Source organism: Arachis stenosperma, chromosome 9 (genome assembly GCF_014773155.1).
Source record: "Arachis stenosperma cultivar V10309 chromosome 9, arast.V10309.gnm1.PFL2, whole genome shotgun sequence".
NCBI lineage: Eukaryota > Viridiplantae > Streptophyta > Magnoliopsida > Fabales > Fabaceae > Arachis > Arachis stenosperma.
Window position 1 is genome coordinate 155,728,674 of NC_080385.1, and position 27,926 is coordinate 155,756,599.

General features: G+C 30.8%; 4 protein-coding genes across 4 annotated transcripts; 2 read left to right on the plus strand and 2 right to left on the minus strand.

Annotated features, from left to right (window-relative positions):
- The first annotated feature begins 578 nt into the window (after window positions 1-578).
- Window positions 579-2,099, plus strand: LOC130950211 (transcription factor bHLH113-like). Its single transcript, XM_057878737.1, has 5 exons — window positions 579-935; window positions 1,018-1,137; window positions 1,355-1,420; window positions 1,503-1,640; window positions 1,941-2,099. Exons 1-5 carry the CDS (start codon window positions 579-581, stop codon window positions 2,097-2,099), a joined length of 840 nt encoding a protein of 279 aa, XP_057734720.1.
- A 10,368-nt stretch (window positions 2,100-12,467) lies between these two features.
- LOC130948541 (methylthioribose kinase-like) lies at window positions 12,468-15,328 on the minus strand. Its single transcript, XM_057877301.1, has 6 exons — window positions 14,962-15,328; window positions 14,542-14,851; window positions 13,984-14,158; window positions 13,685-13,886; window positions 12,847-13,061; window positions 12,468-12,751 (listed from the first exon to the last, which is right to left on the minus strand). The coding sequence occupies exons 1-6, from the start codon at window positions 15,145-15,147 to the stop codon at window positions 12,580-12,582; spliced, it is 1,260 nt and encodes a 419-aa protein (XP_057733284.1). The 5' UTR covers window positions 15,148-15,328; the 3' UTR covers window positions 12,468-12,579.
- A 3,302-nt stretch (window positions 15,329-18,630) lies between these two features.
- Window positions 18,631-19,525, plus strand: LOC130948542 (uncharacterized). Its single transcript, XM_057877302.1, has one exon. It carries the CDS (start codon window positions 18,677-18,679, stop codon window positions 19,376-19,378), a length of 702 nt encoding a protein of 233 aa, XP_057733285.1. The 5' UTR covers window positions 18,631-18,676; the 3' UTR covers window positions 19,379-19,525.
- A 1,926-nt stretch (window positions 19,526-21,451) lies between these two features.
- LOC130947479 (methylthioribose kinase-like) lies at window positions 21,452-24,901 on the minus strand. Its single transcript, XM_057876183.1, has 6 exons — window positions 24,559-24,901; window positions 24,121-24,430; window positions 23,502-23,676; window positions 23,208-23,409; window positions 22,352-22,566; window positions 21,452-21,875 (listed from the first exon to the last, which is right to left on the minus strand). Exons 1-6 carry the CDS (start codon window positions 24,742-24,744, stop codon window positions 21,704-21,706), a joined length of 1,260 nt encoding a protein of 419 aa, XP_057732166.1. The 5' UTR covers window positions 24,745-24,901; the 3' UTR covers window positions 21,452-21,703.
- Between the last annotated feature and the right edge of the window lie 3,025 nt (window positions 24,902-27,926).

Genomic DNA, 27,926 nt, shown 5'->3' on the forward strand with positions numbered 1-27,926 from the left:
GTTAGATAATTTGACTAAATCTTCATCTAACTATTCTCAACTATTAACTTTATGTAAAGTCGATTCCAGCTGAGTTTTCACCGTAAAAAACTGATAAGAAATTGAGAATAGACAAGGTTGCATTTGCATTGGAGGGCGAAACCACTGTTTTCTCGGGCCTGGTGGGTTTGACCACTTCTTGCCGAAAACCAAAGCCTTCCTTGGAAATAGCCCACTCTCTCACTCAGCCCAACTACACTAATATTTAACCGCATTTTCATCATAAAAAATGAAAACGAAAATATGAATTACCATACTTTTTGTTAAATAAAAATTAACCACACACTTACCACTTTAACTCTCAACAACAGTGAGCAGTGGTGACATTAACGTGGTTACAAATGTCTCTCACACTTTCTGCCACTTACTCATTTATGACCTCTCCCTTTATTATTATTATTACTCTTCCTCCAAATAAAATAAAAAAAAAAAGAAAAGAAAAGAAAAGAAGAGAGAACTTCTCTTCTACTCTTGTAGCTGTGCCTGCAAATTGCTTTTTTCCTTGTGTGTTCTGTTCTGAGTTCTGACATCAGTCTTTAATGGAGGCCAAGGTTGATTTTGAGGTGGACAATTTGACCACAGCTACAGGGAGCAGTAGTTTCTCTCAACTACTCTTCGGAGATGACGATGATCATCATCAACATGCATTGGGTTTTGCTGCCACTGTGGACCACTACAACAATACCCATCTGCCTCTTTTCTCCATTGACAAGCCACCCAAAATGCTCTCTTTTGGAGACTTTCACCATGTACAAGAACAACAACAACAACCTCACCTCTTGCTCCCTGAAACCAACGCTACCCCTCAGAAATCTGTAATCACTTCAAGTGATTCTTCTTCTGCTTCTTCATGCAACCACACCACCACCGCCATTAACTCCATGTCCAAGACCAATGTAATAATCTTCCTTTTTTTTCTTTCTTTATTTCTTTTCTTTTTCTTTCAAATATTTCGTTTTGTTCACCGTGTGGCTCAAGAGTTTGCAGAAAAAGCGAAATTGGCCGGGGCTACAACCCATTGTGAAGGTGCCTAATAGTAACAATAAGAAGAACAAAACAGAGAATCCTCCGAGTTCAACTTCAAGCGGTCATGCAAAGGTGAGAGGAATTTCAAACATTTTTCTTGTTCGGGTTTTGCAGTTGCATGACCCTTTTCTCTTTTCAACTCAACACTTTCGCTGTCACACACACATGACACGTCCTTTTCATATTAAAAAAACAACAAACGTTACATGTGTGATTCTGTTTCTGTATGCATATATACAAGTATATGGTTTTATATATTTTATATAATTAATATTTGGAATTGGTTTAGCAGAAGAAGGAGAAACTCGGGGAACGAATTGCAGCATTACAACAGCTAGTTTCTCCCTTTGGGAAGGTTATAACCATAATATATTAATTAATATTAATAAAATTCATATTCTTCATTGATTGAATGAAAATTGATGATGCATGCGCAGACAGATACAGCTTCGGTGCTTCACGAGGCAATGGGCTACATAAGATTTCTCCATGACCAAGTTCAAGTGCTATGCTCCCCTTACTTGCAGCGCTTGCCTTCTTCTTCTTCTTCTCCTTCTTCATTTCAACATCAATGTGTACGCTTTCTCTTTCTCTCGTCAGATTCTTGTATGCTTATGATTTATTGCAATTAATTGGTTTTCTAAACGAATCCACAAGAAGCCAAGGAAAGGAGTTAGAGACGGTAAAGTTGTGATGTTGAGGGTCCTACTTTTGATGTGGACAACACTACCCCACCCACCTTCCAAACCTTACACTTACTTGAAAATGTTGACCTTTGTTTAATGCGTCAAACTGTGACAGTTTCCCATTTCAAGTTTCAACTCTTTTCATTTTATGACACCACATTTTTTTGGTTTCTGTACCCGTTTTTTCAGGGGGAGGAGGAGGGACTGAAAGAAGACAAGAGGGACTTGAAGAGCATGGGACTCTGCCTCATCCCCCTCCAATCCACCCTACACGTGTCAAGTACCAACGGTGCTGATTTCTGGTCACCTGCTGCTGCAGCCAACAATGTTACACCTTATGCCAAATAGACCATACAATTATTATTATTCAATTACACTCATTTCCTTTTTGTTATATGCAAAAGAATGAGTTAGTTGTAGAAAGTATATTAATTTTCTCATATATGAATTTATTATGAATGAATATATAGTTTACAAATTTTGTATCTTTTGGGGAATGGGGGTGACAAATTTGGAGATGGAAGGATTAGAGGGTAAAGTATAGGAAAAGGGAAAGTGGATATAACTATTAACAGGAATAGTTCAAAGTGTACACATGGGGGTACAAATTGAAAGGTCAAGATTTTGTCCTAAATTATGTATCATCTATTTTGTGGAGGGACCCTTTTCTCAGAGGAAGGATTTAGGGATATGTGTGGCCTCAACTAGGATTCTAGGATGCCATATATTTTTAATCTATGTTTTTGTCCCTTGTAAATCTCGGTAGATTCAGATACTAGTAATTAAAATGAAGTTATTCCAAAAGGGTTGGCAACTTTTTAGCTAGGACAACAATTCTATAATCCAAGTCTTGAAAATGTGAACAAAATTCATCTGCTAAGAGAAAGAATAATATCATATTCAACTAAAAATGTTAGTATTGGAATAATCGTATCAGGGATATTTTATTACCGGTTTCCTCAGTCGTCACCTGTGACGGGATGTGTTTTAGTTGTAGGGTTGTAGACATGGTTTGATTCGTAAATTAGATCTTGTCATTTTTTTCAGTTGTTTAATAAAATATAATATTTTATTATTGTGAAAATTCAGGTGCAGTCGACTTCACACATGAAGTTGATAAATGAGAGTTGTTAAATGATTTGACTGATTTAACTAAATTTTTGTTTATCGATTTTCGGTTATCAACTTCACGTAAAATCGACTACATCTGATTTCAACTTTTATTATTTAATTTTTTTTATATATTTTTTATTTTATTTAAAAAATAAAAAAAATTTACATCTTACCAAATAATTAAAAAAAAACAACTGAGAAAATTTATTCTCAAATTTTAACTTCATAATTTATCCATCTGGCGGATTGTGTTGCTGTATATTCAGACTAAATTAAATTAAATGTGTACAGTGAGTCCGTCAAAGTGAAGAGAAGAGAATATTGTTACGGTCTAAAATTTTGTTTGTGCTTTTTTATCTCAAACTTTCAAACATACCTAGAGAGGCTAATTTTTTGTATGGCAAATTCTATGGTGTCTATGAGTTTTTGTCTAAATGTTGTCTAACTTATTTTTTGTAGTAAGTTTTGATTTTTTAAAAATTATTTATTTTTATAATTTTTAACCCTTTTTAGTAAATAAGCACCACATTATAGGTATCATAGTATTCATCTTTTTTTATATTAAAATATTATTAGTAACTTTTGTTAATATTATGATATTTTAGTGTAATAAAGTGATATAAAAAATATATAACATAAGAAGAAATTGTGAATAATGATTTTAAATAAGACAAAAAATAAAAAAATAATCAAGAGATGAATTACAATTTTAAATAGTACAAAAGGTCACTAGAAATTATGAGTTACGATTTTAATTTTTTAATTTAAAAATTTATAATTTTTAAAATCGTAAATTACAATTTTTTTTATTATACAAATTAATCCACATTATTTATATTGTACATCACACTTATAAAATACACCAATTTAAATTCATATTAGTGTACTACACAACTTCATCAATTATATAAAAAATAATTAGTAACCTAGAGAATTAGAACAATTTTTTTAAAAATTACATTATATGTACATTGTAACACTCTATCACACAAAATCTTAAACTTAAGTCATAAAGTTGAAGTGGCAAGATATTACGATTTCTAAAAGTAAAAAAATATATATAATAATAGTTGAAAGAAATTTTAACTAGAAGTCTATGAAAAAGAGTTAAGAAAGACGTTAAACAGAAAATCGCATCACTCGCACAAGCGATAAATATGAGAGAAGAATTCCAAAGATACATATAGCAAGGCTTCTGACTCGACTCGCGAATCTAGAATCGGCCAAAGCAAATATACACATATACATACATATATAAGATTCCCAAAAGACCCAAAATACAATTTACAGAACCTGTTTCTCCAAGTTGACCTCTAGGAAGGATAAAAACATAAAATATACTTAGTGGAGATATAATAATATCTATATGTACAACTTAACCAAAACATAAACCCAAAAGACTAGGATCCTTCGCTGACATAAGCTCCCAGAATGCTTCAACGAGGTGCGTCTTGACCTGCATCTGAAAATCACAACATATGTATGGGGTGAGAAATAGAGGTTCTCAGCATGGTAACGCTACCCACATAACTAACATATAAGGTCCCGAAAAAGCCAAAAGTGTTCCTATAACTTCCGACAATAGATTATAAAACATAAAAATTTAAAACGGAAACCATAAAATAGGGTGATTCTCTAAGGTAGCGTTTGTTTTGAGGTACCGAGATAGAGACTGAGAGACTGAGACTCAGTATTATGTTTGTTGATTCAGAGACTGGTATTAAAATTTCTGTCTCTATCCTTAAAATTTTAGTATTTCAGTACTTCCAAAAAGTAGGGACATAGGGGACTAAAATTTTTAGAGATAGAGACTGAAACTTTAATAACATTTTATACATAAATACCTTCATTTCAATTAATTAATTTCAATTTTACTCTTTGTACAAATTAAATTAGAATTTCATTCTTGTTTCAATTTCTGTCTCCCACTTTGCACCAAACAGAACACTAAGATTTATTTCAATATCTGTATCTTAGTCTCTGTCTCTCAGTCTCACTATTTCAGTCTCTGTCTCTCCACCAAACACTACCTAAGGTTCTTCAATTTAACTAAACTCTAACTAAAACTCTCGACTATTCCCCCTTCCTCCATAATCCTCCTAAACACTAGTAAAACTACATAGACAAACAAAATAGACAAAGTAAACACAGGTAGATTACAGATACGACAGATAACAATTATAACAGGTAAGCATAGATTATAAATTAGGCAATCCCAAGAAGCAAACTCAAACAAATGCATATGATAAATGCCTACCCTATGACTGATGATATCATTTGTCGATTATATAGCCAACCCGACATGTCCTGATAGCTAACCATGGACTGAAACACCTATTACGGAGCAAGTGAATTTGAGTTACAACCCTCTTGCTACTACCCGCTTAACCCAGAGCCAGTGAAATAACCACTACTGCGTCTACTACCCAGGCGGGTGTTTAAAAGCTCAACTTGGAGCAAGCGGGACGAACCACAATCCTTTTGCTACTGCCTAGGCATCACAAACATTGACCTGGAGCAAGTGGGATGAACTACAATCCTTACCACTGTCCAGGTATCTCAATCACTTACCTAGAACAAGCGGGACGAACCACAATCTTTGCTATTACCCAAATATCTCATTCAAGAATTCATTCAATTTCAAGTCAAACATTAAGTATAATTCATAATCATTTCATCATTAATCATTCTCATTTATCATGTTCATTAAAAATTCTATAATTAACTCTGTTTTTCATAATTTTTCTTTCTCATCTCTTATCCGGAGCAAGTGGACAACGCCACAGCTTATTACTCGGTCACATATATCTCTTTAAATTACAAATCCTCGTTACTCTCATATTCCTCATCAAATCAAGCATCCCTTTCCTCAACTCCTTCGACACTATTTCCATCTTATCCCACTCACTAACCCTTACTCCGTAACCCAAAACCTAACTAATAGATCTTAAACAGAGTTTCTAGTTTTTCCTATAATTTCAAAAATTCAGTTTTTATACATAACTTTTGATATTCATAACTTCTTCTACGAAATTTTGTTTTTCACAAAGTTTATACCATCTTAAAGCCTTTAAAATTATCTTTAATTTGAATCAAAATTCACTCAAGTTCAATATCCGAAACTCAAGTTATGGACTGCCGAAATTCGTTAAAAATCTGCTTTTACCAAAAGAGTTCAAAACCTTTATTTTTCAAATTCTCCTTTTCAAACCAAGTTTCACAACCCAAAACAACATTAAATACACTCAAAACAATTCCATAACCATTTTCTTCATTTCACAATACTTCAACACTCAATTTCATCAACTCTAACCCACAAAATCATAAAGCAACAATACTCATAAATCATTAATATAACATCATCATCATTTACAATCAAACTCAAACCTCATCATTACTCAATAATTCAGCAACACATTCACATATTCAACTCCACAGTTTTATTAATTCACTAAACTTTAACAAGTCATCCTGGTTCAACCTAACCTAGGGTCAACTAGTCTAAGTTTTCACAAGACATTATATTTTAATTACGAGAAACCAAAACCATACCTTGGCTGATTCCTCCCTAATGCTTGGAACACTTCAATTATCCACTATTTCTCAAGTTTCAAAACTCCAACTCCTCACCAATTGAATTTTAGCTCCCAAAATTCAATTCCAAGCTTCCAATATTCACCAATTTAACCCCAATTCAACAAGATACACGATCTAATTCATACAATATCACAATAATCAACACTGAACACACTAAATTACCTATTCACAAGGGTTAGAATTTCCTTACTCACGAGTCAAATGGACAAAATTTGGTGATTATCCACCAATAGACTACCCCTAAACCATTAAAATCACAAAATCTCTCAATTACCAAATCAAAATTACGAACTGCAAAAGGGGAGAATTGGGTGACAAAACGTGATTCACTTACCAAATTGATATATGGGTTTTGTAGAAAAATTTTGAGATGAACGCGTAACTGCTGATGGCTCGTCAATCGAAACTCCAGATTAAAAGTTACGGAGGATTGAATTTTTGAAACAAGGTTAGGTTCCTTTACGTTCTTCAATCTCCCTTCTTCATTCCCAGCGTGAATTCCCTTATGATTTTGAGGGAGGAGGGCTTATGTGTTACTTATATACATGGGCCTTGGGTTTAGTTTGGGTCGATTTGTTTGATTTGGTCTGTTTAGTCTAATTTTAAACTAAAATCTTTAAAATTAATGCTAAAATTCATATGTTAATTATTTCTAATTCATAAAACTATAAAATTTAATTTTTTTAAATAATAATTAATTTATTGGTTAATTATTTACTAATTACTCAAAATTTACATACCTCATCAAATTAATTCTCATATAGTCACATAAAAAATTACTTATTATATATTTGTGTATAAATATAAGTAAAATTAATTTTTTTAATATATATTTTATATTTTAATATATATTCTACACTAATAATTATTTTTTGTAACTAATTTTAGTGCACGCCAAATATGATTAAAATTTGTGTATATAAAAAAATCAATATTTTAGCTCATTACTTTCAAAGATTATATTTTATTGTTAACTTTTTCAATATCAAAAATTTTGACAATAATCTTTTAAAGAAAAATATTAGAGGCTATCAAAATTCATTATTAGCCTTCTAGCATTCATTTTTTTAAATGCTAACAAATTAAACGATAAAATTTAGTGAATTTTAAAAATTGTTAGTCGTTTCACTTTAAATACACAAGTTTATAAAAATATAATTTTTTTAAATTTAATTTTTATTTTTATTAGTTTTTCTATCTTTTATTTTAAATTAAAATATTTTTTTATTAATATTTATATTTTAAAAATGAATATAAATATAAATAAGTTATTAAAAATAATAAAAATTGTGCGGTGTAACTTATATATTTATGTTATGTTTATTTTCTCAATTTTACTAGTAATGTATGCGAAATTGTGATATAATCTTTTTTTAGCATTAGCTGAAAAAGGGTAAAGTATAGATTTTGTTTTTGAAGTTTGTCAAAAATTTGAAAAGTATCTCTAAATTTTATTTTATTTTTATTTTGTACGAAAAATTTTTTATTTAAATCAAATATATCTTTAAAGACTAACTTTTTAAAAAAATTAAGACCAATTTAGCAAAAACTTTTTATAGACAACCTTTAACATAAAAAATTAGCTCTTAATTATCAATCATTATTATTAAATTAGTCCCAAATTTTTTAAAAATTTAGTTGTCAAAGATATAATTGATGCAAATCGAAAAATTTTTGGCACAAAATTTAAACAAAATAAAATTTAAGAACATCTCCAATGAAGTGTTTTTAGAGTATCACTTTCAATAATTTCAAGAAGTGAATTGATTTAGAATTGAAATCTGCATTGGAGTTGATATATAAAATGAAATCGATATTCTCTTATAACCTTATTAGAGATATCATATCAATTTGATGGAGAATCAATAAAATTTTGTTATTTGTATAATTATATTGATAAAATAATTAAAAATAATATAAAATTCTAAATGAACTAAGATTAAGTATTTGAAGAATAAATTTCACTTTAAATTTTAAACTACTATTGAAATTAGAGTATTTTAAATTTTTTTACAAATTTTAAGATAAAAAATATATTTTAGTCTATAATTTTTTACTGTCATTTCAATTGATAAATAATTAAATATAGAATTTTTTTTGTTGGTATTAAAATATAGAATATTTTTATTTAAATAAAAAATCCCGTAATGCAGTTACCAGATGCTATCCAATATGCAGAATAACTACAGCATGAGCCCCAACAAACAATTGTATATGGGCCAGTAGTCCAAATTTCAGGCACGGAAAGTTTTTATTGGCAATGCAAAAACTAAGAAACAGGGCACAGACTCAAATAAACCCTTTGAAAGCATTGGTGAATATTTGTCCCTTTTTTACCCTTAACACTTGTGAAAAAACCTCTTTCAACCATGTGTATTGGACTATTTGTAAATGATAACCTTCAACTTCAAATAGGATGCCCATGAATTTCCACGTAATGGCTTGTATTGACTGCAAGCAATATGAAGTCATTCAAATGGCAGAAGATTACTTAACAAATTTTGTAATAGGAAGTCATCCCCGGTACCATGGATTTTAATTTCTAGACATTCAAATGTTAATAAGTCTAATCAATTAATAAGTCTCTTGCTAACGTTTATTGTAGTAGCCAGTTTTACGGAACAATAGTTTGACTTGACCCAAACAAAGTAGTCATAATGAAGTAGCTACTTAATTCAACATGGTTGTACATTCAGGATAGCGTCGCCACTGCATAAACATATCTTTATATAACAATAATTAAAAATTATTAAATAATTAATATATTTGATAAATTATTATTTTTAGTTATCATTTAATCATCAATTTAATTTTTTTAGTTTAATTCTTTTAATTTAATAATCTAACAACATATTTTATCATACTCTTTAAAATATTAATAATTAACTAATAATTAAAAATAATAAATATTAATAACCTATAATATTTTTTTCGTTATTATTTTCACACCAAAGCATTTTTCCCTAGGTAGTTAATATACACAACTATGAACAGGGTTTAGAGCTTTATGCTTTAAATAATTATAATAATGTCAAAAGTCTTTATAAAAGTTGACTCGTTAACAGAACCAAAAAAATTCAAAAAGAGTGAACTAGCTTAAACAGCAGTTTCCCTCAGTCAGTTGACTTCGTAATACAAATCAAGAGTGAACTACCTTAAACATGTATTAATATAGAGACATCCAATGAGACAATTTAATTTGTTTATTTGCTAACTACGTATTATTATTTTTAGTTTAACCAAAAAAATATATATTTCTAAGAGAGACAGACCAATTCAAACTCCATTTCCAATTTTCTCTATTATTATCTCTTTAAATTCACATCACGTGCAGGCTACCTGCCTGCCTTAGCTAATTAGTAATGCTTTGAATAATGTTTGATATTGTTGCCAAGCTTTACAGGTTTAATTTCCAGTTAGGCAAATTTCTTCTCTACTCATAATATAATAACTTCCATTGCATATGTGTGAAAGGAAACCTTTGAAATTGAGACATCGGTCCAAAAGTAAAACTAACAAGCTAGATAAATAATAATAATAATAATAATAATAACAAGATGGAAGAGATCAGATCAGAGGCATATTGTGATTTGTTAAAAAGTGATTAAAAATGACAGAGATAAGGTTAAAAGGAAGAATTTGGTAGCTTAATATAGTTTGATGGATGTGAAAGAAAGAATTTTGTATATAGTTTGATTGGTTTCTTTGTAAAATTAAATAACACCCACCTAGTTATATATACTTGTATTATTTGTATTAGTGATATTCCAACTAGGTAGCTGACTTATTCCTAACATGCCCCACAACAAACACAAGAAACAAAAGGCTAATTATAGTAAGATTTTTTTTTAATAAGCGCTAACAATAATATTTGTTAAGGTTTAAAAACAATTATAAAAAGGTATAATTTTTAATATATTAAATAGTTAAAAATAAAAAAATAATAGAGAACTATTAAAATATTAGCTATTAACCCAATTCTTTTAGTCTAATTCGTTTAGTTTAGTAATCCAACTAACATAATTTATCGCATATTTTTAAATATTAATAATTCATTTATGACTAAAAATAATAAATTCTAATGACTTTTTATTTATTTCTCTATATAATATTTATTTATTCAAAGTTCAGAGTAGAAAATGAAATGAAAGGTGATGAGAAAATAATAACCTTCAAAGCCCGCTACCTAACTCGGGCCAAACGGTTAAAGTCAAAGAACAAATGGTGCCTTATCAAACTTGAATTCAAAGAAATGAATAAGCAATTCCCACGCTAGCTAGTAGCTATATATAGAGAACTTGTTTCACTCTCATCATGCTTCACACCAACCCATTCCAATTCCAATATATATTGCTTCACTCAAGTAAAGTCCTTATTAAAGAAAAAAAAAAAGAAATGAAAGGTTACTACTCTCTTTCAGTGGTCATGGTCTTGTTCCTCTTGTTCCTTTCATATTCTATGAATACTGTTGAGGCCAGACCACTCCTCAAAGATCATCAATCTTCCTCTGCTTCTTCCTTCATAACATCCATAATCAACCGGGCTTATTCTGGGCCAAGCCACAGAGGTATTGGTCATTGATCACCAACAAATTAAACTTCATTTTTTCATTTTCTTTACAATTAAATTATATGTATTACTATACACTAGGTATGGCAACTGTATGTGTTTAATTAATACTTAGGAAAATTGGATTTTCTTCATGTAGACAAAACAATGATATAATAGTTGTAGCTTATAATGAGTAGGATGAACATGCACGTGACAATTTCACGTGACAATTTGCTCTTATTTTTAGTGTAGCATAAAGCAGTTTGTTCTTATTTTTTTTTTTCAATTTATACAAATTTTATAATATAAACGATTGTATTGTATTATATTGTAAAATGTATTTATATTATTGCTAGTGCTAGTTCTAGTATAATTATTGCATCTGTCAGCTTAATGAAACAGTAATATAAATATATTATATATATGAATATTAATAAACTTTTTCTCTTAATTAGTTGTTAGAAAGCTGGTAATTAGGTGTGAAAAGACACACTTTCAACATACATACACGACTCTATTATGTTAAATTAAAACAAATAAAAATGAAGAGACATACAAGAGGGTGGTTGGTTGAAACATTTTTTCAAGAGTAATGAGTAATTCGTTCCTTTTTGTATTACATTCATCCATGCGTTCACATGTTACGTGCATACAATGAGCAATGAGACAATTGAACCCTATTTTATGTAAACAAATGTGGCTTTAATGAAACGCAAAATTGGAAAATATATTTAAAGGTTTCATCAGATTAAAAGAGATTACCAGCAAATACACTTGCATATATGAAAATTTAACGCTGGTTAAATAACATATATTCACATAATCTATATATACGTATATCAGCGTGGCAGATCAATTTTCTGTTGTTAGTACTAACTGACATTTTGCTAATCTATCCATACATGATTAAGTAAGTTGGGTTGATCTAGTGATTAGTTCACTATTCAGTTTAAGACTTTAAGCAAATGTCAGTGATTTAAATCTCACAGCAGTTCATTGTATATAACAAAACCAATATATACATATAACTATTGTGTATAACAACAAAACCAATTCAAAGCCTATAATGCCGGCCACAACCAGTAACATTTTTTATCTCGGTTTGAATTGTTCCCGACCATGTATAAATGTATGATTACAAGCAACATAAAGTGTCAATAGTCAACAAAATTTTATAAAAAAAATACTCTATACACCCAAATCAGTTATGAATATATTTGTATATAAATATATATATGATTTAATTTATTTTCAATATGTATTTGTATTTTAACATGTATTTTATACTTATGACTGACTTTAGTGGTTAATTTTGGTATACACTTAATATAGTCGAATTTTATATGCTTTATTTGCAATATGATTTTGTTTTATCTTGTGCAGAGAAATGAAAATCATATTCAACATAGAATTTCAAACTGAACAAAACATGAATAAGATTAATAGAAGAGAACCTATCTTCAACTCTGGTTGATTTATTTACTTACTCAGATGATGCGATATAAATATGGTATTTACATAAGATATAAAACATGATACATGATGGGGTATCTATATAAACCATAACTCATGATTCATATTTCCGAATTGCTGATACAATTTCAGCAATGCCTTCAAAATTTCTCCTTTCTTTGAGAATTGTCTTAGCTAAATCAAGTGCCCGCTTTTCACATGTTGCCCGTTTAGCAGCATCAGCAATGGATTCAAAATCTTCAACATGTGCCACACCAACTATTCTCCTGTGTATTAGATAATAATCAAAATGATAAGTGTAAGCTAATATAAACAAAACAAGTATAACATTCTGGTGAAAAATGATGATCAGCAATCTCACCTTATCATTTTGGCAGCACCAAACCCAAGACTATCATGAAACAAATCCGTCATGTATTTCTTCTGTACAAGCAGCTGAACCTCAGGATTATTATAGATAGCTGGAAGATATGCCTCACCAGCACCATTTCTATGCTCATCCCAAAGAGCAGTGAATTTGTGCTGGAAAAGATTCCAGGTATCTTCAATTGTCTTAAGAATCCACTCCTTGTACGCCTGCATATCGTAACATCAGTATATATCAGAATTCAGACAAGGAATAACACACTTTTGCCGCAATAATCATTGGTCTTCGCCATTATCTGATTATCATCAAATGAAACTATAAAAAATCCCATCATGTCATTGTTGCAGCAAAGCTAAGCAATAGAATTACCAGAGCCACAAGTCCAGCAAAATGAAGAGGAAATGCAGCAAAAGATAATGGCAGTTATAACTGACATTCCTGCCGAGTCTTGTTTTATAACTAAGAGAGAGCTCATATTTCTGTGAAACTATCCCTACAGCTTCTTAGATTTCAAATGATATAACTCTGATTGCTCACCAATGTGCACAAAGAAATCCTTCTTAGGATAACAAAGCAAAGTCACTAGCACTACACAAACAAGACGAGAAAACAGAACATTCCTTCAAACCTATAAAAATGCACAAATTTGGATCTGAAATGAACCAAAGAGAATCAAAGTGTTTAAGTCAGATTACGTAAAGTAGGAGGTGAGCAAGTTTTTCTGTTTCCTTCCTTTTTCTTTTACAGTAAAAAATTTTGGACTATATTAAGATCAGAAGGCACACAGAGCCACAGCAGCGCACAATCAATATACCTAAAGAAAGAAACCTACTTTTCGATCATTTGCTTGATCAGCATGTCCATCTTGAGAACAGTAAGCCAAAATCAAATTTCCTAGGAATGCTCCAATATCATAACCCATTGGTCCATAAAATGCAAATTCAGGATCAATAACTTGTGTTGATTCATGAGTAACCATCATAGAACTAGTGTGCAGATCTCCATGTATTAGAGCCTGGGCCCTCTCACAGAACCTACAAAAATGTATATTATTATAAAGTAAAAAAAAATCCTAACACCACAATTGCTGCTGCACATACTGCAGTAAAAGAAGAGTGTTGGTCATAATACTTGGATTTCAGCTCAGCAACTTCGAGCTTCAGCAAATTGTCTTCCCGTAAAGCCTCAGCATCATGATCAAGATAAGGGGAAGTCCAACGATTATATTCAGAAACTTTATAAGGGTCAGAGAACACGACCTGCTCAGTGAGTCTGCACATCTCCACATTACCACAATATTCGGCAACTGCATGAAGCCAGCATGAATTCAGCTTAACACAAGCATGTCTTAAGGCAACATCAATAAGCAATGTTCCTCATACTCACAGAAGCAAAATATCAGTTTATCTATTACATCCATTTTCAAAGGGAGAATATACTACAGAGGCATCACAAATACAAATATGCAAAGTACAAGCAGCCAAACAAGGGAAGGGAACCATTTTTTCTAACGCAAAACTCAAACTGAAATAAAAGTTTCAGCTCAATCAACTTTGAAGCAGAGTAATAGATTAATGAAGGCGACACTATGAATCAGTGAACTTCTTAGTTCTTAGATAAACAAATGTACTGAATTGTACAACAAATGAATTGAGTGTGAATCAATCAATAACAATGGCTCACACATACCGTCCCTTTTGTGCTCAGAAGTTGTACGGAAAAGGAGAGAAGTGAAAAAGAGTGTCTTGGCCATGAAATCAGCCATGTGCTCTGCAAGCAAAGGGTACTCAATCCCAGCCACCAACCCTTTTCTTAGTATTATGTGCGGCGGTTCCAAGTAACGCATGCCGATCAATGACATTGTGCGGTCAAAGTGGTAGACTTCAGGAACATGCTCAGGGCACAAACGACCCTTTTCTTTCAGCGCCAACCATTCAAAATATGATCTCTCCTTCGTCATTGCCCATGACTCTCCAATGGAACGAACATACGGCAAAGCCTAAAAAAGAAACGAACTTTGAATCAGAAAGCTAAAAAATAAACGAAATTTGCGAGTGCCCACGAGTTTTTGGATAAGTGGGGTAGTAGTTTTTTTTTTTTTTAAATTACCTGCTTGATGACAAAAGAACCTGCGGAGTTGAGAACAATGAAGACGAAGTTAAGGTTGCCATCTCCAACTTCTTTGACGAACAAGTTGTCGAAGTCGTTGGCGATCTTAGAAGAGAGGGCAGGCACTGATTTTATGTAGTCGATGAGGGAGTTGTCGTGGAGTGGTCGGAACTCTGAGAAGGCCATTGGAAGCGGCGGAATAGTGGTGGTAGTAGGGTACTAAGCGGGTGGAGAGAGAGCAATGATCCCCAAAGGTGGGAATCTTCAATCTTGTTTTGTGGATTTGGTGCGTTTTGCTTTCGGAGGAGGAACGCCATTAGCTAAAGGTAGAATGGGTGTACTGAAAGACTCAAACTTGGAGCGTCAATGATTCGAGTGCATTGAATCTGGTCACAATTTAGATTAATCAGCTTCGATTCTGTGGAAATTTCAATGCTTCATTCAAAAGGGAGCCAATCCAGTTTCTGCGCTTGGCAGAGTGATCAAAATTTCTATGCCTAATTTAAAAATTTAAAGATATTCTTTTTAATAGATTCTCTTCGTTTTTTTTTTGAGTAATATTATTTTTTTTGTTTATTCAAACGGTATTCCCAACCCGATAGGTTAAGGACTAATCGGTCGTGGATCTGAGCTCTATTTAAGAATAATATTATTAAATATAATTTTTTATTATATAATATTAAGCTAGGCCCATTATCAGACATAACATAACTATGGATTATAATCCATAAAAAGATTCTGGTGGGCGTCTAGTTATCCAGTTATGTTGCCTCCGACAAAAAACCCTAAAAATTAGCCACGAACAAAAATAAATACTTACTACCATCCAGTTTGTCAGTTTTCAACCCAAAATCAATGTCAAGGCCCCAAACACCAAACCCAAATTCAAGAAAACTACTTGCAGTACTATTTTGTAAAGAGAATATCCCCATGACCAAAAAGGAAAAAAAAAACGAAAGAAAAGAGAATACTATCCCATGAAAAAAAGAAACCAGAGAGTATATTATAAAACTTAATAGAATTTTTTATTTGTTTTTTTATGTAAATAATAATTTTTGTGAACAATATAAATAATAAATTTTAAAATTGACATAATAAAATAAAAACACACTACATCCTTAAATTATTCACCTAAATCTTAATATTAGGTCCATCCACATACCTAGTAAATTAGTGTGTGTTTGGATTGTGGTTGGTCAAACTGAAGTTTGAATAAAAGTAATTTTATAAAATTGATTTTGGATAGAAGTAAATTTGTGTCAACATAATTTATGTTTGGCAACTCTTTACCAAAATTGATTTTGATAAAATAAATATTGTTTAAATAATATTAGTTAAAATCACTTTTAGATAAATAATTACTTAAAAGAACATGACATTAAATTATAATATTTTTTATACATGTTTAATTTTTTTTATACTTTTTTTATATGTTTTTTATATAGTATATTTTTAATACTCTTAGTACTCTTTTTTAGTACATTATAATATTTAACTATTATTATTATTATTATTATTATTATTATTATTAATTTTTTTATTTAATTTATTTTACCTAATGAGATCAATAAATTCTATTATAAAAAGATAATAATAAATATAATATACAAAAATTGTAACTATAAAATTATATAATATCAAATAAAAATTAATAAAAAATATAAATAATAAATAATAAAAAAAAAGTTAATATAGAGAAGAATAATAAGAATTCTATAAATAATGCAATAACATGTATAAAGGATAAAGTTGGTAAAAGAAAAATAAATATTGAAGGTATTGGCTAAAAGTACGTTAGTGCAACGGAGAAGTTAGAAATTATTGTTTCTTGTAAACGTGATTTTATGAACAAAATCACTTTTGCGTTTGTAGATGAGAAAATTAGCCAAACAAAAAAGTGAAGCTTTCAAGAAGCTCTAACGTACTTTTTTCATTTAAACGTGGTTACCAAACACACCCTTAAACATCCGATATATCCATTATCCACATTATTTAGTATTTTCATTATTTACCAATATTTTTCTTTTTTCTTTTTCTTCTTTTCTATTTTTTTTGAACAATTCACACACACTCTTTGATAACTTTCTCACGTTTCAACTAAACTTGTACCACTAATTACTAGGTTTATTGAGCCAAAATCATAATATTACCTTGTATTGAACCAAGTTAATTAAAGAGGACTACTAACGAACCTCAACATGAAAGAATTACTTTCCAAGGTAAAATATTCTAAAAAAAATATTTCCATAGAGACTTTTAAGGTTTCCTTCTACGTACAAGCTAGTTTTGTTTCATTATTTAAGCTTAATTTAGCGAGACAAGTAAAGCAATCAAACATTTTGGTACGATTAGATTTAGATTTAGATTTAGATTTAGTAGTAAATTATTTTATTTATTTTGAAGAGAGAAAAGATAAGAAAAAACAAATGAATTTTTTAGGGAGAATACTAGGAAAATAATGACTATTTTGAACAACATGAATAACCACCAATCAAATAAAGATATACTACATTCTAATTTAATGCTACTAATTTAAATTTACTCTTTTAATCCTATTAATTCACATTATTCATACATTGTTCAAAAATATTGTTGGTTACCTATACTTTTTTATTTTTTAAATACATTCAAAATAATCAAAGATTGATATTGAGACACGATAAAAGGAAGCAAACAAGGACATGAGATGAGATGAGGAACTAGCAAGAAAAAATAGTAGGGTAGCCACAGGAGGATAGATAATAAACTTGTCGTGTCGGTTTTAAATATTAGTGTTAAGGACTCTGAATATTCAATATTGACTATAATATAATGCGGCGGCCAGATAATTAACCAAGAGAAATTGACATATGTCCGTAAATTAAGGGTGCGCGCCTCATATTTATTTTGAACAAGTCAGTCAACCCAAACGACCTAGTGAGTAATGACGGCCTTATGAGTTTGTTTGTGGTATCTACAATCGATTCTACAAGGGGGATATCTTAAGAGGCCGGTTTATCATTTTTTAATTTTTGATTCAATCATAATTAACCTGGAAAACATTTATTTAATTTCCTTGGAGAACTTCTTGTAAGCAGTTATGTGTATATACATATAGTATATGCTAACAGAGTTGTTATGTTTAATATACAGTTCAACTAATAAAAGTTTAATAATTTAGCGTTGGTTGCGTCTCATTAATTGCGCTAGCAAAATGAAATGCAACATATTTTTCTTTCTTATCCACTAAGATATAAGAACATATGTCTTTCCCCGTCATGTTAGCAACCTAGAAGACTTGACCAGGTCATCCATTCTCATTTCCCAATTTGAACACAAGACTAATTAATTAGCAAATAATAAATTAATAATGATAACAAGGTGAAAATTTTGCAGTCAACTTTACATGAGGTTAATAACTGAACATCATTAAATAAAAATTTAATCAAATCAATCAAATCATCTAATAATTTTTTGCTATAAACTTCATGTGAAATCAACTTCATCTAAATTTTTAACTAATAACAAATAGAACGAAATATAGTGAATACCCAATTAACTTTACATAAAATTAATAATTAAAAATAATTAAATTATCATCTAAATTTTCCACCGACATCAGCAAAATTTGAATTAGTAAATGTAATTAACTGACCCCTTATTTTTGTCTCTATATAAAGCACCCTATAATGTGTCACAAAACAATAAGCAATAACCTGAAGAAGCAAAGAAAAGCATGATGAAGCATACTCATGAAACCACGCTGTGTTTGTTCCTAGTAATCCTTGCAGCGGGAAGAATGCAAGGATCAAGTGCAGTGGACTACACCGTAACGAACAGAGCCCTCTCAACTTCAGGGGGTGTCCGATTCCGTGACCAAATAGGTGCAGAGTACGCAAGACAAACCCTTAACAAAGCCACACAATTCATATGGTCAGTGTTCCAACAAAACAATAACCCCTCTGAGAGAAAAACCGTCCAACAGGTGAGCTTGTTCGTTGATGACATGGACGGTGTTGCGTACACCAGCAACAACGAGATCCACCTTAGTGCAAGATACGTTGGAAGCTACTCAGGTGACGTGAAGACAGAAGTGACTGGCGTGTTGTACCATGAGATGACTCACGTGTGGCAGTGGAACGGGAATGGTCAAGCCCCTGGTGGCTTGATTGAAGGGATTGCGGATTTTGTCAGGCTCAAGGCTAACCTGGGTCCTAGCCATTGGGTCAAGCCTGGCCAAGGGAATAAGTGGGACCAGGGTTATGACGTCACGGCTCGCTTTTTGGATTATTGTAATGGCCTCAAGAATGGCTTTGTTGCTGATTTGAACAAGTTGCTTAAGAATGGTTATAGTGACCAGTTCTTTGTTCAGTTGCTTGGCAAGACTGTTGATCAGTTGTGGAAGGATTATAAGGCCAAGTATGGCAACATATCATAATCATTTTCAATATCTAACAAAACAATAAGATCAAATCATACTACATATGTATACGTTATACGTTATACCGTAATTTATAATCATCAATAAGTGTTGTATGTTCTACCAATTATATTATAATGGTTTACTTATTGCTTGTTCGATTCATCTTTAGTTATTTCTCTAAGACTAACGTAGCATATCACCATGAATACTAATGAGATTTGAAGAACGTAATAAATAATCTAACTTCAAGGCAATCGTTCATATGCAATTGTTTTTATATAAAGTTGATAATTAAGAATTGTTGGATGATAAATATGTTATAACGACAATTGTTGCCAAATTTTAAACTTTCAGTTTTTTAAAACCATATCAAAAGAGTGGTTAATCTGATTAGCAGGTTATTCTTTTAAACTTGAATTATTGACATAAAATATATTACGTAAAAGAGTTAATATTTATTTAACTAAAGGTAAAAATAAACTAATGCACCAAAGTTAAGGTGACAATAGGATTCGACGAAAATTAATTATGCAAAAGCTAAAGGTTTATAACTATTATTACTCAAACATGCATGCACCTAATTAAGCATTCTAATGCTAAAGCAGATTGTAGTATTATCTTGTGAAGTTTTACAGTCTGGAAATGGGTTTGTGGTGAAATAATGACAAGACAGGCTTATTAAGTTATTGATGCATTTTTTCAGCTAGTGGATTAATTAAGTGCCACTTACCCATTATTCCAAGTGGGGATTGGGGAACCTGCACTCTATCTGCCATAATCAGGTCTCATTAAAGTAAACTCTATAAAGCACTTCTGTTTCATGGTTGGATAGTGTTTTTGATAAAGAAATTAAGTAGCAACAACTAGTGTACCGATTGTTGATTCGAACCGAACATTTTGTTTTGAAGTCGTACCAAACATGATTACTATCAAAGGAAATTTTAGCGTTGATAATCCACCTTTGACTAATGTAACATCGATCTATTTGTAGGGCCGGTTTCCAACAATTGAGAAGTTGAAAATTTCTGGATATGCATATTCTAAAGATCTATTTGGACTTGCAATATGGATACTGCCTGTTGGACAATCTTTGTGCCAACAAAACCTTGTTTCACAAGTAATTTCCACTTTATCACACTCATGTCATGCTCTTGTTCCTTCTATTAAAGCCAAACAGCAACTCAAACGATCTCTATAGTATTCCCAACACAAACAACAATGGCTCTAATCCTCAATCACATGATCCTGTGTCTTGCACTAACTCTAACAGCTGCTACCTTGGGGAATGCAATTGAATACGTTGTGTTAAACAATGCCCTGATCAGGAAATTGGTGCTGAATATGCCCAGCAAACACTCATTGCTGCCACCAACTTCATAGACAGATTATTTGGCCTAAACAGCAAATTTGCAGCAGTCAACAAAGTCTCCATCACAGTTGAGAACATCGATGGAGTCACATTCACTACCAGCGACAACAACATTCATGTGAGTGCAGGGTACATTGAAAAGGTACCCTGCTGGTGGTAGGTATATCAAAAGGGAAATAACCGTGGTCATCTGTCACAAAATGGCGCATATATTGCTATCCCATGGGAGTGACAGGGCCCGGCCGCCTTCAGGACTTGTTGAAGGCATGGCGGATTTTGTGAGGTTGAGGGCTAACTATGCTGCAGATAGCTGGGATGATGTAGGTGAAGACTCTAATTGGGACCAAGGATACCAAGTCACTGCATACTTTCTAGACTATCTGAAAATATCTGAGCTGGGTTTGTTGCGGATTTGAACAAGTTGATGATGCAAAATGGATACAGTAAGAGCTACTTTGTTCTGCTTCTAGGGAAGCCAGTTTCTCAACTTTGGATTGAATACAAGGCCTTATATGATCTCAACAACTGATCAATCCTTAGTTTGTAGCTTTGTAAGAATTACGACATAAGAATAGTTTAAAGTGTTTTTCTAGCCTCACTCACAAAAAGGTATGTACAAGTTATAAAAAGAAAAGCAAGTATAAATTAAATAAAGTTGGTTGTAACTTGTAAGTGTGCCTAAATGTGATATATTAAATGTGTGTCCATGTAAAAAGTAGTTTGCACATAATAATATATCTACAATATAATAAGTAACAACTGAGGTGAACAAAGTTGTGTTAACAAAACGTCCTTGCTGCAAGTAAGACGTAACATAAAACTGTAATTAGTACACTCAAGCAGAAAATTTATATTTTTGATACATAATGTTGACAGTGAAAGTGTTAAATGTAGCAGAACACCAAAATCTCGAGTAGTGTATAGGAGGAAAACGTGATACATGATGAGGCATCGATATGGAAAACCATGAATCAGGATTCATATTGCCGAATTGCTGATACAATTTCAGCAATGCCTTCAAATTTTCTCCTTTCTTTGAGAATCGTCTTAGCTAAATCAAGTGCTCGCTTTTCACATGTTGCACGTTTAGCAGCATCGGCAATGGATTCAAAATCCTCAACATGAGCTACACCAACTATTCTCCTGTGTATTAATGATCAATTGATCATAATGGAAGTGTTAGCCATGCCTCCTAAGAATTTTCATGTTGCTCAAATCATAAATACAAGCCATTGCTTCAGAATCATACTGTTCAAGTTCAACAAATATATATCTTACTGAATATAAAATCAGAACATGGCATGCACAATGGAGATAGTTCTAGGGCCGGGATGACCTCAACTAAACATCAGTGTAAATGATTATATACACATTAGAAAGTAGAGAGCAATTCCAACATTGTCACTGAATTTTATACCTAATATGTTTCCTCACACGAGCACTTTAGACTAGAGTCATGCAAAAGACACATTCTAATATTACCATTCCATATTTTTTATAGGAAGAATGCAAACTACAATCAAAATTGTCGCCATTTTAATAGTTTTATATCTAACTAACAAAATAAGTCCCATTAAACATATAACATTCTGGTTAAATATGATGATCAGCAATTTCACCTTATCATTTTGGCAGCACCAAACCCAAGACTATCATGAAACAAATCTGTCATGTATTTCTTCTGTACAAGCAGCTGAACCTCAGGATTGTAATAGATAGCTGGAAGATATGCCTCACCCGCACCATTTCTGTGCTCATCCCAAAGAGCAGTGAATTTGTGATGGAAAAGATTCCAGGTATCTTCAATTGTCTTAAGAATCCACTCCTTGTACGCCTGCATAATGTAAATATCAGTATATATCAGACAACGAACAACACACTTTTGCCCCAGCGATCAACGGTCTTCACAATTATTACTAAATGCACAACTATAACAAATCCCAGCTTGTCACTGATGCTGCAGTTCTAAGCAATGACATTACCAGAGCCACAAGTCCAGCAAAATGAAGAGAAAATACAGCAAAAGAAAATGGTAGTTATAATTGGCATCCTACCAAGTCTTGTTTTATAACTACAGCTCATATTTCTGTAAACTATCTCTATGACTTCTTGGATTTCACATGATTTAAATCTGATAGCTCACCAATGTGCACGTGCACACCAGGAAATTATTCTCTTCATTAGTATAATAAGGCAAAGTCACTAGCACTACACAAACAAGACAAGACAGGACAAAACAACAGAACAGTCCAAGGTATTTCAAAACTGTAAAAATGCACAGATTTGGCCTCTGAAAAGAACCAAAGAGAATCAAAGTGTTTAAATCAGATTATGCAGAATGGGGTGTGTGTGTGTGTGTGTTTCTCTGTTTCATTCCTCTTTTTTTCCAATAAAAAACTTTGGACTATGCTAAGAGCAGAAGCTGCAAAGAGCCACAAGAGTACACAACCAATATACATAAAGAAGGAAACCTACTTTTCGATCATTTGCTTGATCTGCATGTCCATCTTGAGAAAAGTAAGCCAAAATCAAATTTCCCAGGAATGCTCCAATATCAAAACCCATTGGTCCATAAAATGCAAATTCTGGATCAATAACTTGTGTTGATTCACGGGTAACCATAACAGAACCAGTGTGCAGATCTCCATGTATTAGAGCCTGGGCCCTCTCACAGAACCTACAAAAATGTACATTCTTATAAAGTATAAAAACCCTAACACCAAAATTGCTACACATAATGCAGTAAAAGAAGTGTGCTGGTAATAATACTTGGATTTCAGCTCAGCAACTTCAAGCTTCAGCAGATTGTCTTCCCGAACAGCCTCAGCATCACGATCAAGATAAGGGGAAGTCCAACGATTATATTGAGAAACTTTATAAGGGTCAGAGAACACGACCTGCTCGGTGAGTCTGCATAACTCCACATTACCACAATATTCGGCAACTGCATGGAGCCAGCATGAATTCAGCTTAACGCCAACATGTCTTAAGGCAACATCAATATGCAACAACGTTTCTCATACTCACAAGTAGAATATCAGTTTATCACTTATCACTCATTTTCATATGGAGAATAAACTACAGAGGTAAACTTCCACAAGTACAAATAACTGAATAAGTAAAGCACAAGCAACCAAACGAGGGAAGGGAAACATTTTTTCTAATGCAAAACTTAAACTAAAATAACCAGTTTCAGCTCAATCAACTTTGAAGCAGAGTAATAGATTGATAAAGGTGATACTATCAATTAATGAAGAAGACATAAACAATCTTCTTGGTTCTCCGAGTAACAAATATATCGAATTGTCCAAAAAATGAGTTGAGGAGTGTCAATCAATCAACAACAATTGCTAAAGAAAATAGTAACAATGGGAAAGCTCACACATACCGTCCCTTTTGTGCTCGGAAGTTGTACGGAAAAGGAGAGAAGTGAAAAAGAGTGTCTTGGCCATGAAATCAGCCATGTGCTCTGCAAGCAAAGGGTACTCAATTCCAGCTATCAACCCTTTTCTTAATATTATATGTGGTGGTTCCAAGTAACGCATGCCGATCAATGACATTGTACGGTCAAAGTGGTACACTTCAGGAACATGCTCAGGGCTCAAGCGACCCTCTTCTTTCAGCCCCAAGTATTCAAAATATGCTCTCTCCTTCGTCATCGGCCATGACTCCCCAATGCAGCGAATATAAGGCAAAGCCTTAAAATAAAAAAAAAAAAAATCGAACTTTGAATCGAAAGCTACAAAATAAACTAAATTTGCGAGTGCCCACGATTTTTGGATCAGTGGGGAGAAGTTTTTTTCTGCATATATATAAAAAACGTTACCTGCTTGATGACAAAAGAACCTGTGGAATTGAGAACGATGAAGACGAAGTTAAGGTTGCCATCTCCAACTTCTTTGACGGACAAGGTGTCGAAGTCGTTGCCGATCTTAGAGGAGAGGGCCGGTACTGATTTTATGTATTCGATGAGGGAATTGTCGTCAAGTGGTCGGAACTCTGAGAAGGCCATTGGATGCGGCGGAGTACTGAGGCGGGGGGAGACGGAGCAATGATCCCCCCAAAAATGGGAATCTTGTTTTGTTTTGCTTTCGGAGGAGAGACGCTAATAGCTAAGCTTGAAAGGTTGGACTTAAAATTGAAGTGTCACTGATGCGAGTGCATTTACGGAAGAGGTGGATTAGTTGGTAGTTCATTAGTTTGTTTGAACAAATATTAAGAGATTAAATTTTATTTTGTATATGTAATAATTATTAATTAATAAATTTTTAAATAAAATTTAATACTATAATATATTAATTCTTAACTTGAGATAGTCGAAATATATCCGGTGGCAAAAAGAAATGATGCTAGTGCATTGAATCTGGTCACAATTTGGATTAATCAGCTTCGCTTCTGTGGAATAAAATGATGGAATCTAATTATTAGTAATTACCACCCAAAGGAAATAAATAAAATTTAGGAAATTATGAAAGGGTGTTGTAGTGCAATTGAGTCTCACTTGCTTTCCCACTCATTTGATTATTTCACATCATCAAATTAAATTAACTTTAATAGCAATATATATAATATTAAACATGCTGAAGCATGCTTCATTCTAGCTTTCCGAATATATTCGGTCAACTCTAAACTCATCCCATTCTATCTGTCAAGGATGCGTTTATTCATAAGCACGTGATATTGAGATAAAAATATAAAATTTTATTTAATAAATACGATATAAATTTTATAATTTATTTTAGTTTATTATCAAATAAATTATTAAAATATTAAATTTTGTATCTTTATTATTTATGTCTTATTTTTAATATTTTATTTTATCCTATTTTTATAACCAAACCCATCTTAAGTTATCACATGGAGGATTCTTTTAAATTATTTGAGACTTTATTTTCTAATCTTTTATTAATTAATTAATCTACTTAATATACTAAAATTGGGTTTTCCCTCAACTAATAAAGGTGAGGTATCGATCTCTCGTGACTCCGTTTTCCCTCTAAAATGAACTTTCTTATTTTTTATTCTAAATTATTTTATAAAAAATATTTTTATTATAATTAATATTTAATGAATAATACATAATTATACTAATTTAGGAACATATCTTTATTATAATTATATCAAATCAATATTTAATGCATTATTAAACTACTTATCATTAAAAATACTTTTAATCATTTTAATAATAATAATAATAATAACGCACATTAATTTTATGATATTAATAACGCACATTAATTTTATATATTTTTAGTTTTTTAATAATAATAATAATAATAATAATAATAATAATAATAATAATAACTTGAAAAATTTGTATATAAACTATTTCAATTACGTGTGTATTATTATTAAAATTCTATATGTTCCTAAATATAAGTGTTTTTCAAGACTATTAGTGTAGAGTTGTTTAGGTTTGTTTAGGAAGATATAATAGAATTTATATTTCTAAATTTTAAGACATATATTTCTATTTCAATCTGTGTATATCAAGTATAATATTTTTATTCATTATCCGGAATTTTTCTGATTATGATAGAAGATAATGATTCTAATCATATTATGACAAAATTAATATATAATGTGTAATTACTGTATATAATAAAAAATTATCTTAATAATAAATAATTTACATATTTATTTTTGTTTTACGAAAGTCTATATATAGTGTTTTTCTGTGGTACATGAATCTACATTTGAGAGTCAACTCATAATTTTATGTTTATTATTTTTCTTTTACTACTTCATAGAATAAGAATGTATTTTTCGTTTTTCATCGAAGTTGATTCTTTTAAGGTATAATTTATATTTTTTATAGTATTTTTTATATACTCATTCTATTATATTATTTTTTATTTCTTTTATCTTTATTTATACATTTCATTTTTTTATTTTTTTAAAATTTTTGTTTATTTTAATTGCTTATTATTAGACGCATTTTTTTTCATTTAGCTTCTGATTAACAAAAAAGATGTGTTATCTTTACATTATTTTTAAATAATCTTACTATATTTGTCATGTGTATTTCAATTCATATATATATATATATAGTCTTTTTTTTGTTATTCACAATTAATATATACATTGTTCGTATATGTAGTTTATATATGTGTTAATGTTATTATGGATTCTCTTATTATTATTATTATTATTATTATTATTATTATTATTATTATTATTATTATTATTATTATTATTATTATTATTTGTGTGTCTCTTTGTTGTTTTTTATTTTAGTTATATTCATCGATTTCTCTGATACTCTTTTTTTTTGAAATATCGTGACAATATTTAGAGTGTATGTTGTGACCTATGTGATATTCGTTAATTTATTGTATCTTTTAGATGGTTTATGTTATAATGTGTTTAAGGAGTTGACTTAAAATTATAATATGATTTATAGTATGCTAAAATATTAGGACATTATCATATAGATATTTTTTTATTTGACCATTAGATTCAACGATATAGGATCTTGAAAATTATGCAATCATGTGATTAGTTATTTTTTTATATAATTATTGTATTAATTATTTTTATTAGTGATGAGACTATTTTTTATTAATATTTATAAATATGCTATTATTTATGTAATTGATTGAATCATCTTATTCGTTTACATTTAATTCTATTGAATTAATTATTCAAGGTGCCATGCTATTTCTATTTTTAAAGAATTCTTTATTATTTAACAAATCTAATAACAATTAAAAAAGACAGAACAAAAATTTTGTTAATGTGAAAATAGGCAAAAAAATAAATTTATTTAATAACTGTTTCAGGATATATATATATATAGTAAGGCATGAAAATTATTAAATTTTAACAATAATTATTAAGGATAAATGATTATTATAATTAAAAATAATGTCAATTTAAATGATATACAAATAAACAATGCCAAATATAATAACTTAAAAGGGTTATTTTTGAAAGAATATAGTTTATGATATTTAATTTTTTACTTTTTATTAAAAAAAGCATAATTAATTAATGATATTTATTTTTTAAATTCACTATGCATGCAGTTTTTTTTTTTGACAAAATTTTACTTATGATGGTAATTCTTCTAATGGTGTAAATGCGGATAATTATATTTTTATATTTTGATATAGTTAATATATTATTATTAATGAATGGTAATTAACCCCTCATATTTTTAATCAAAGTATTTTGACGATAGTTTCTATTTAT

Bases quoted from the DNA above. Each gene is read 5' to 3' on its own strand.
- LOC130950211 (XM_057878737.1), top strand. From the start codon at position 579: ATGGAGGCCAAGGTTGATTTTGAGGTGGACAATTTGACCACAGCTACA. The intron at 1,138-1,354 runs GTGAGAGGAATT...GAATTGGTTTAG, and splicing joins CTTCAAGCGGTCATGCAAAG to CAGAAGAAGGAGAAACTCGG. The intron at 1,641-1,940 runs GTACGCTTTCTC...CCGTTTTTTCAG, and splicing joins CTTCATTTCAACATCAATGT to GGGGAGGAGGAGGGACTGAA.
- LOC130948541 (XM_057877301.1), bottom strand. From the start codon at position 15,147: ATGGCCTTCTCAGAGTTCCGACCACTCCACGACAACTCCCTCATCGAC. The intron at 13,887-13,983 runs GTATTATGACCA...ACATTTTTGTAG, and splicing joins GTTGCTGAGCTGAAATCCAA to GTTCTGTGAGAGGGCCCAGG. The intron at 12,752-12,846 runs GTGAGATTGCTG...TCTAATACACAG, and splicing joins GGTGCTGCCAAAATGATAAG to GAGAATAGTTGGTGTGGCAC.
- LOC130948542 (XM_057877302.1), top strand. From the start codon at position 18,677: ATGATGAAGCATACTCATGAAACCACGCTGTGTTTGTTCCTAGTAATC.
- LOC130947479 (XM_057876183.1), bottom strand. From the start codon at position 24,744: ATGGCCTTCTCAGAGTTCCGACCACTTGACGACAATTCCCTCATCGAA. The intron at 22,567-23,207 runs GTAGGTTTCCTT...TACATTATGCAG, and splicing joins ATCAAGCAAATGATCGAAAA to GCGTACAAGGAGTGGATTCT. The intron at 21,876-22,351 runs GTGAAATTGCTG...ATTAATACACAG, and splicing joins GGTGCTGCCAAAATGATAAG to GAGAATAGTTGGTGTAGCTC.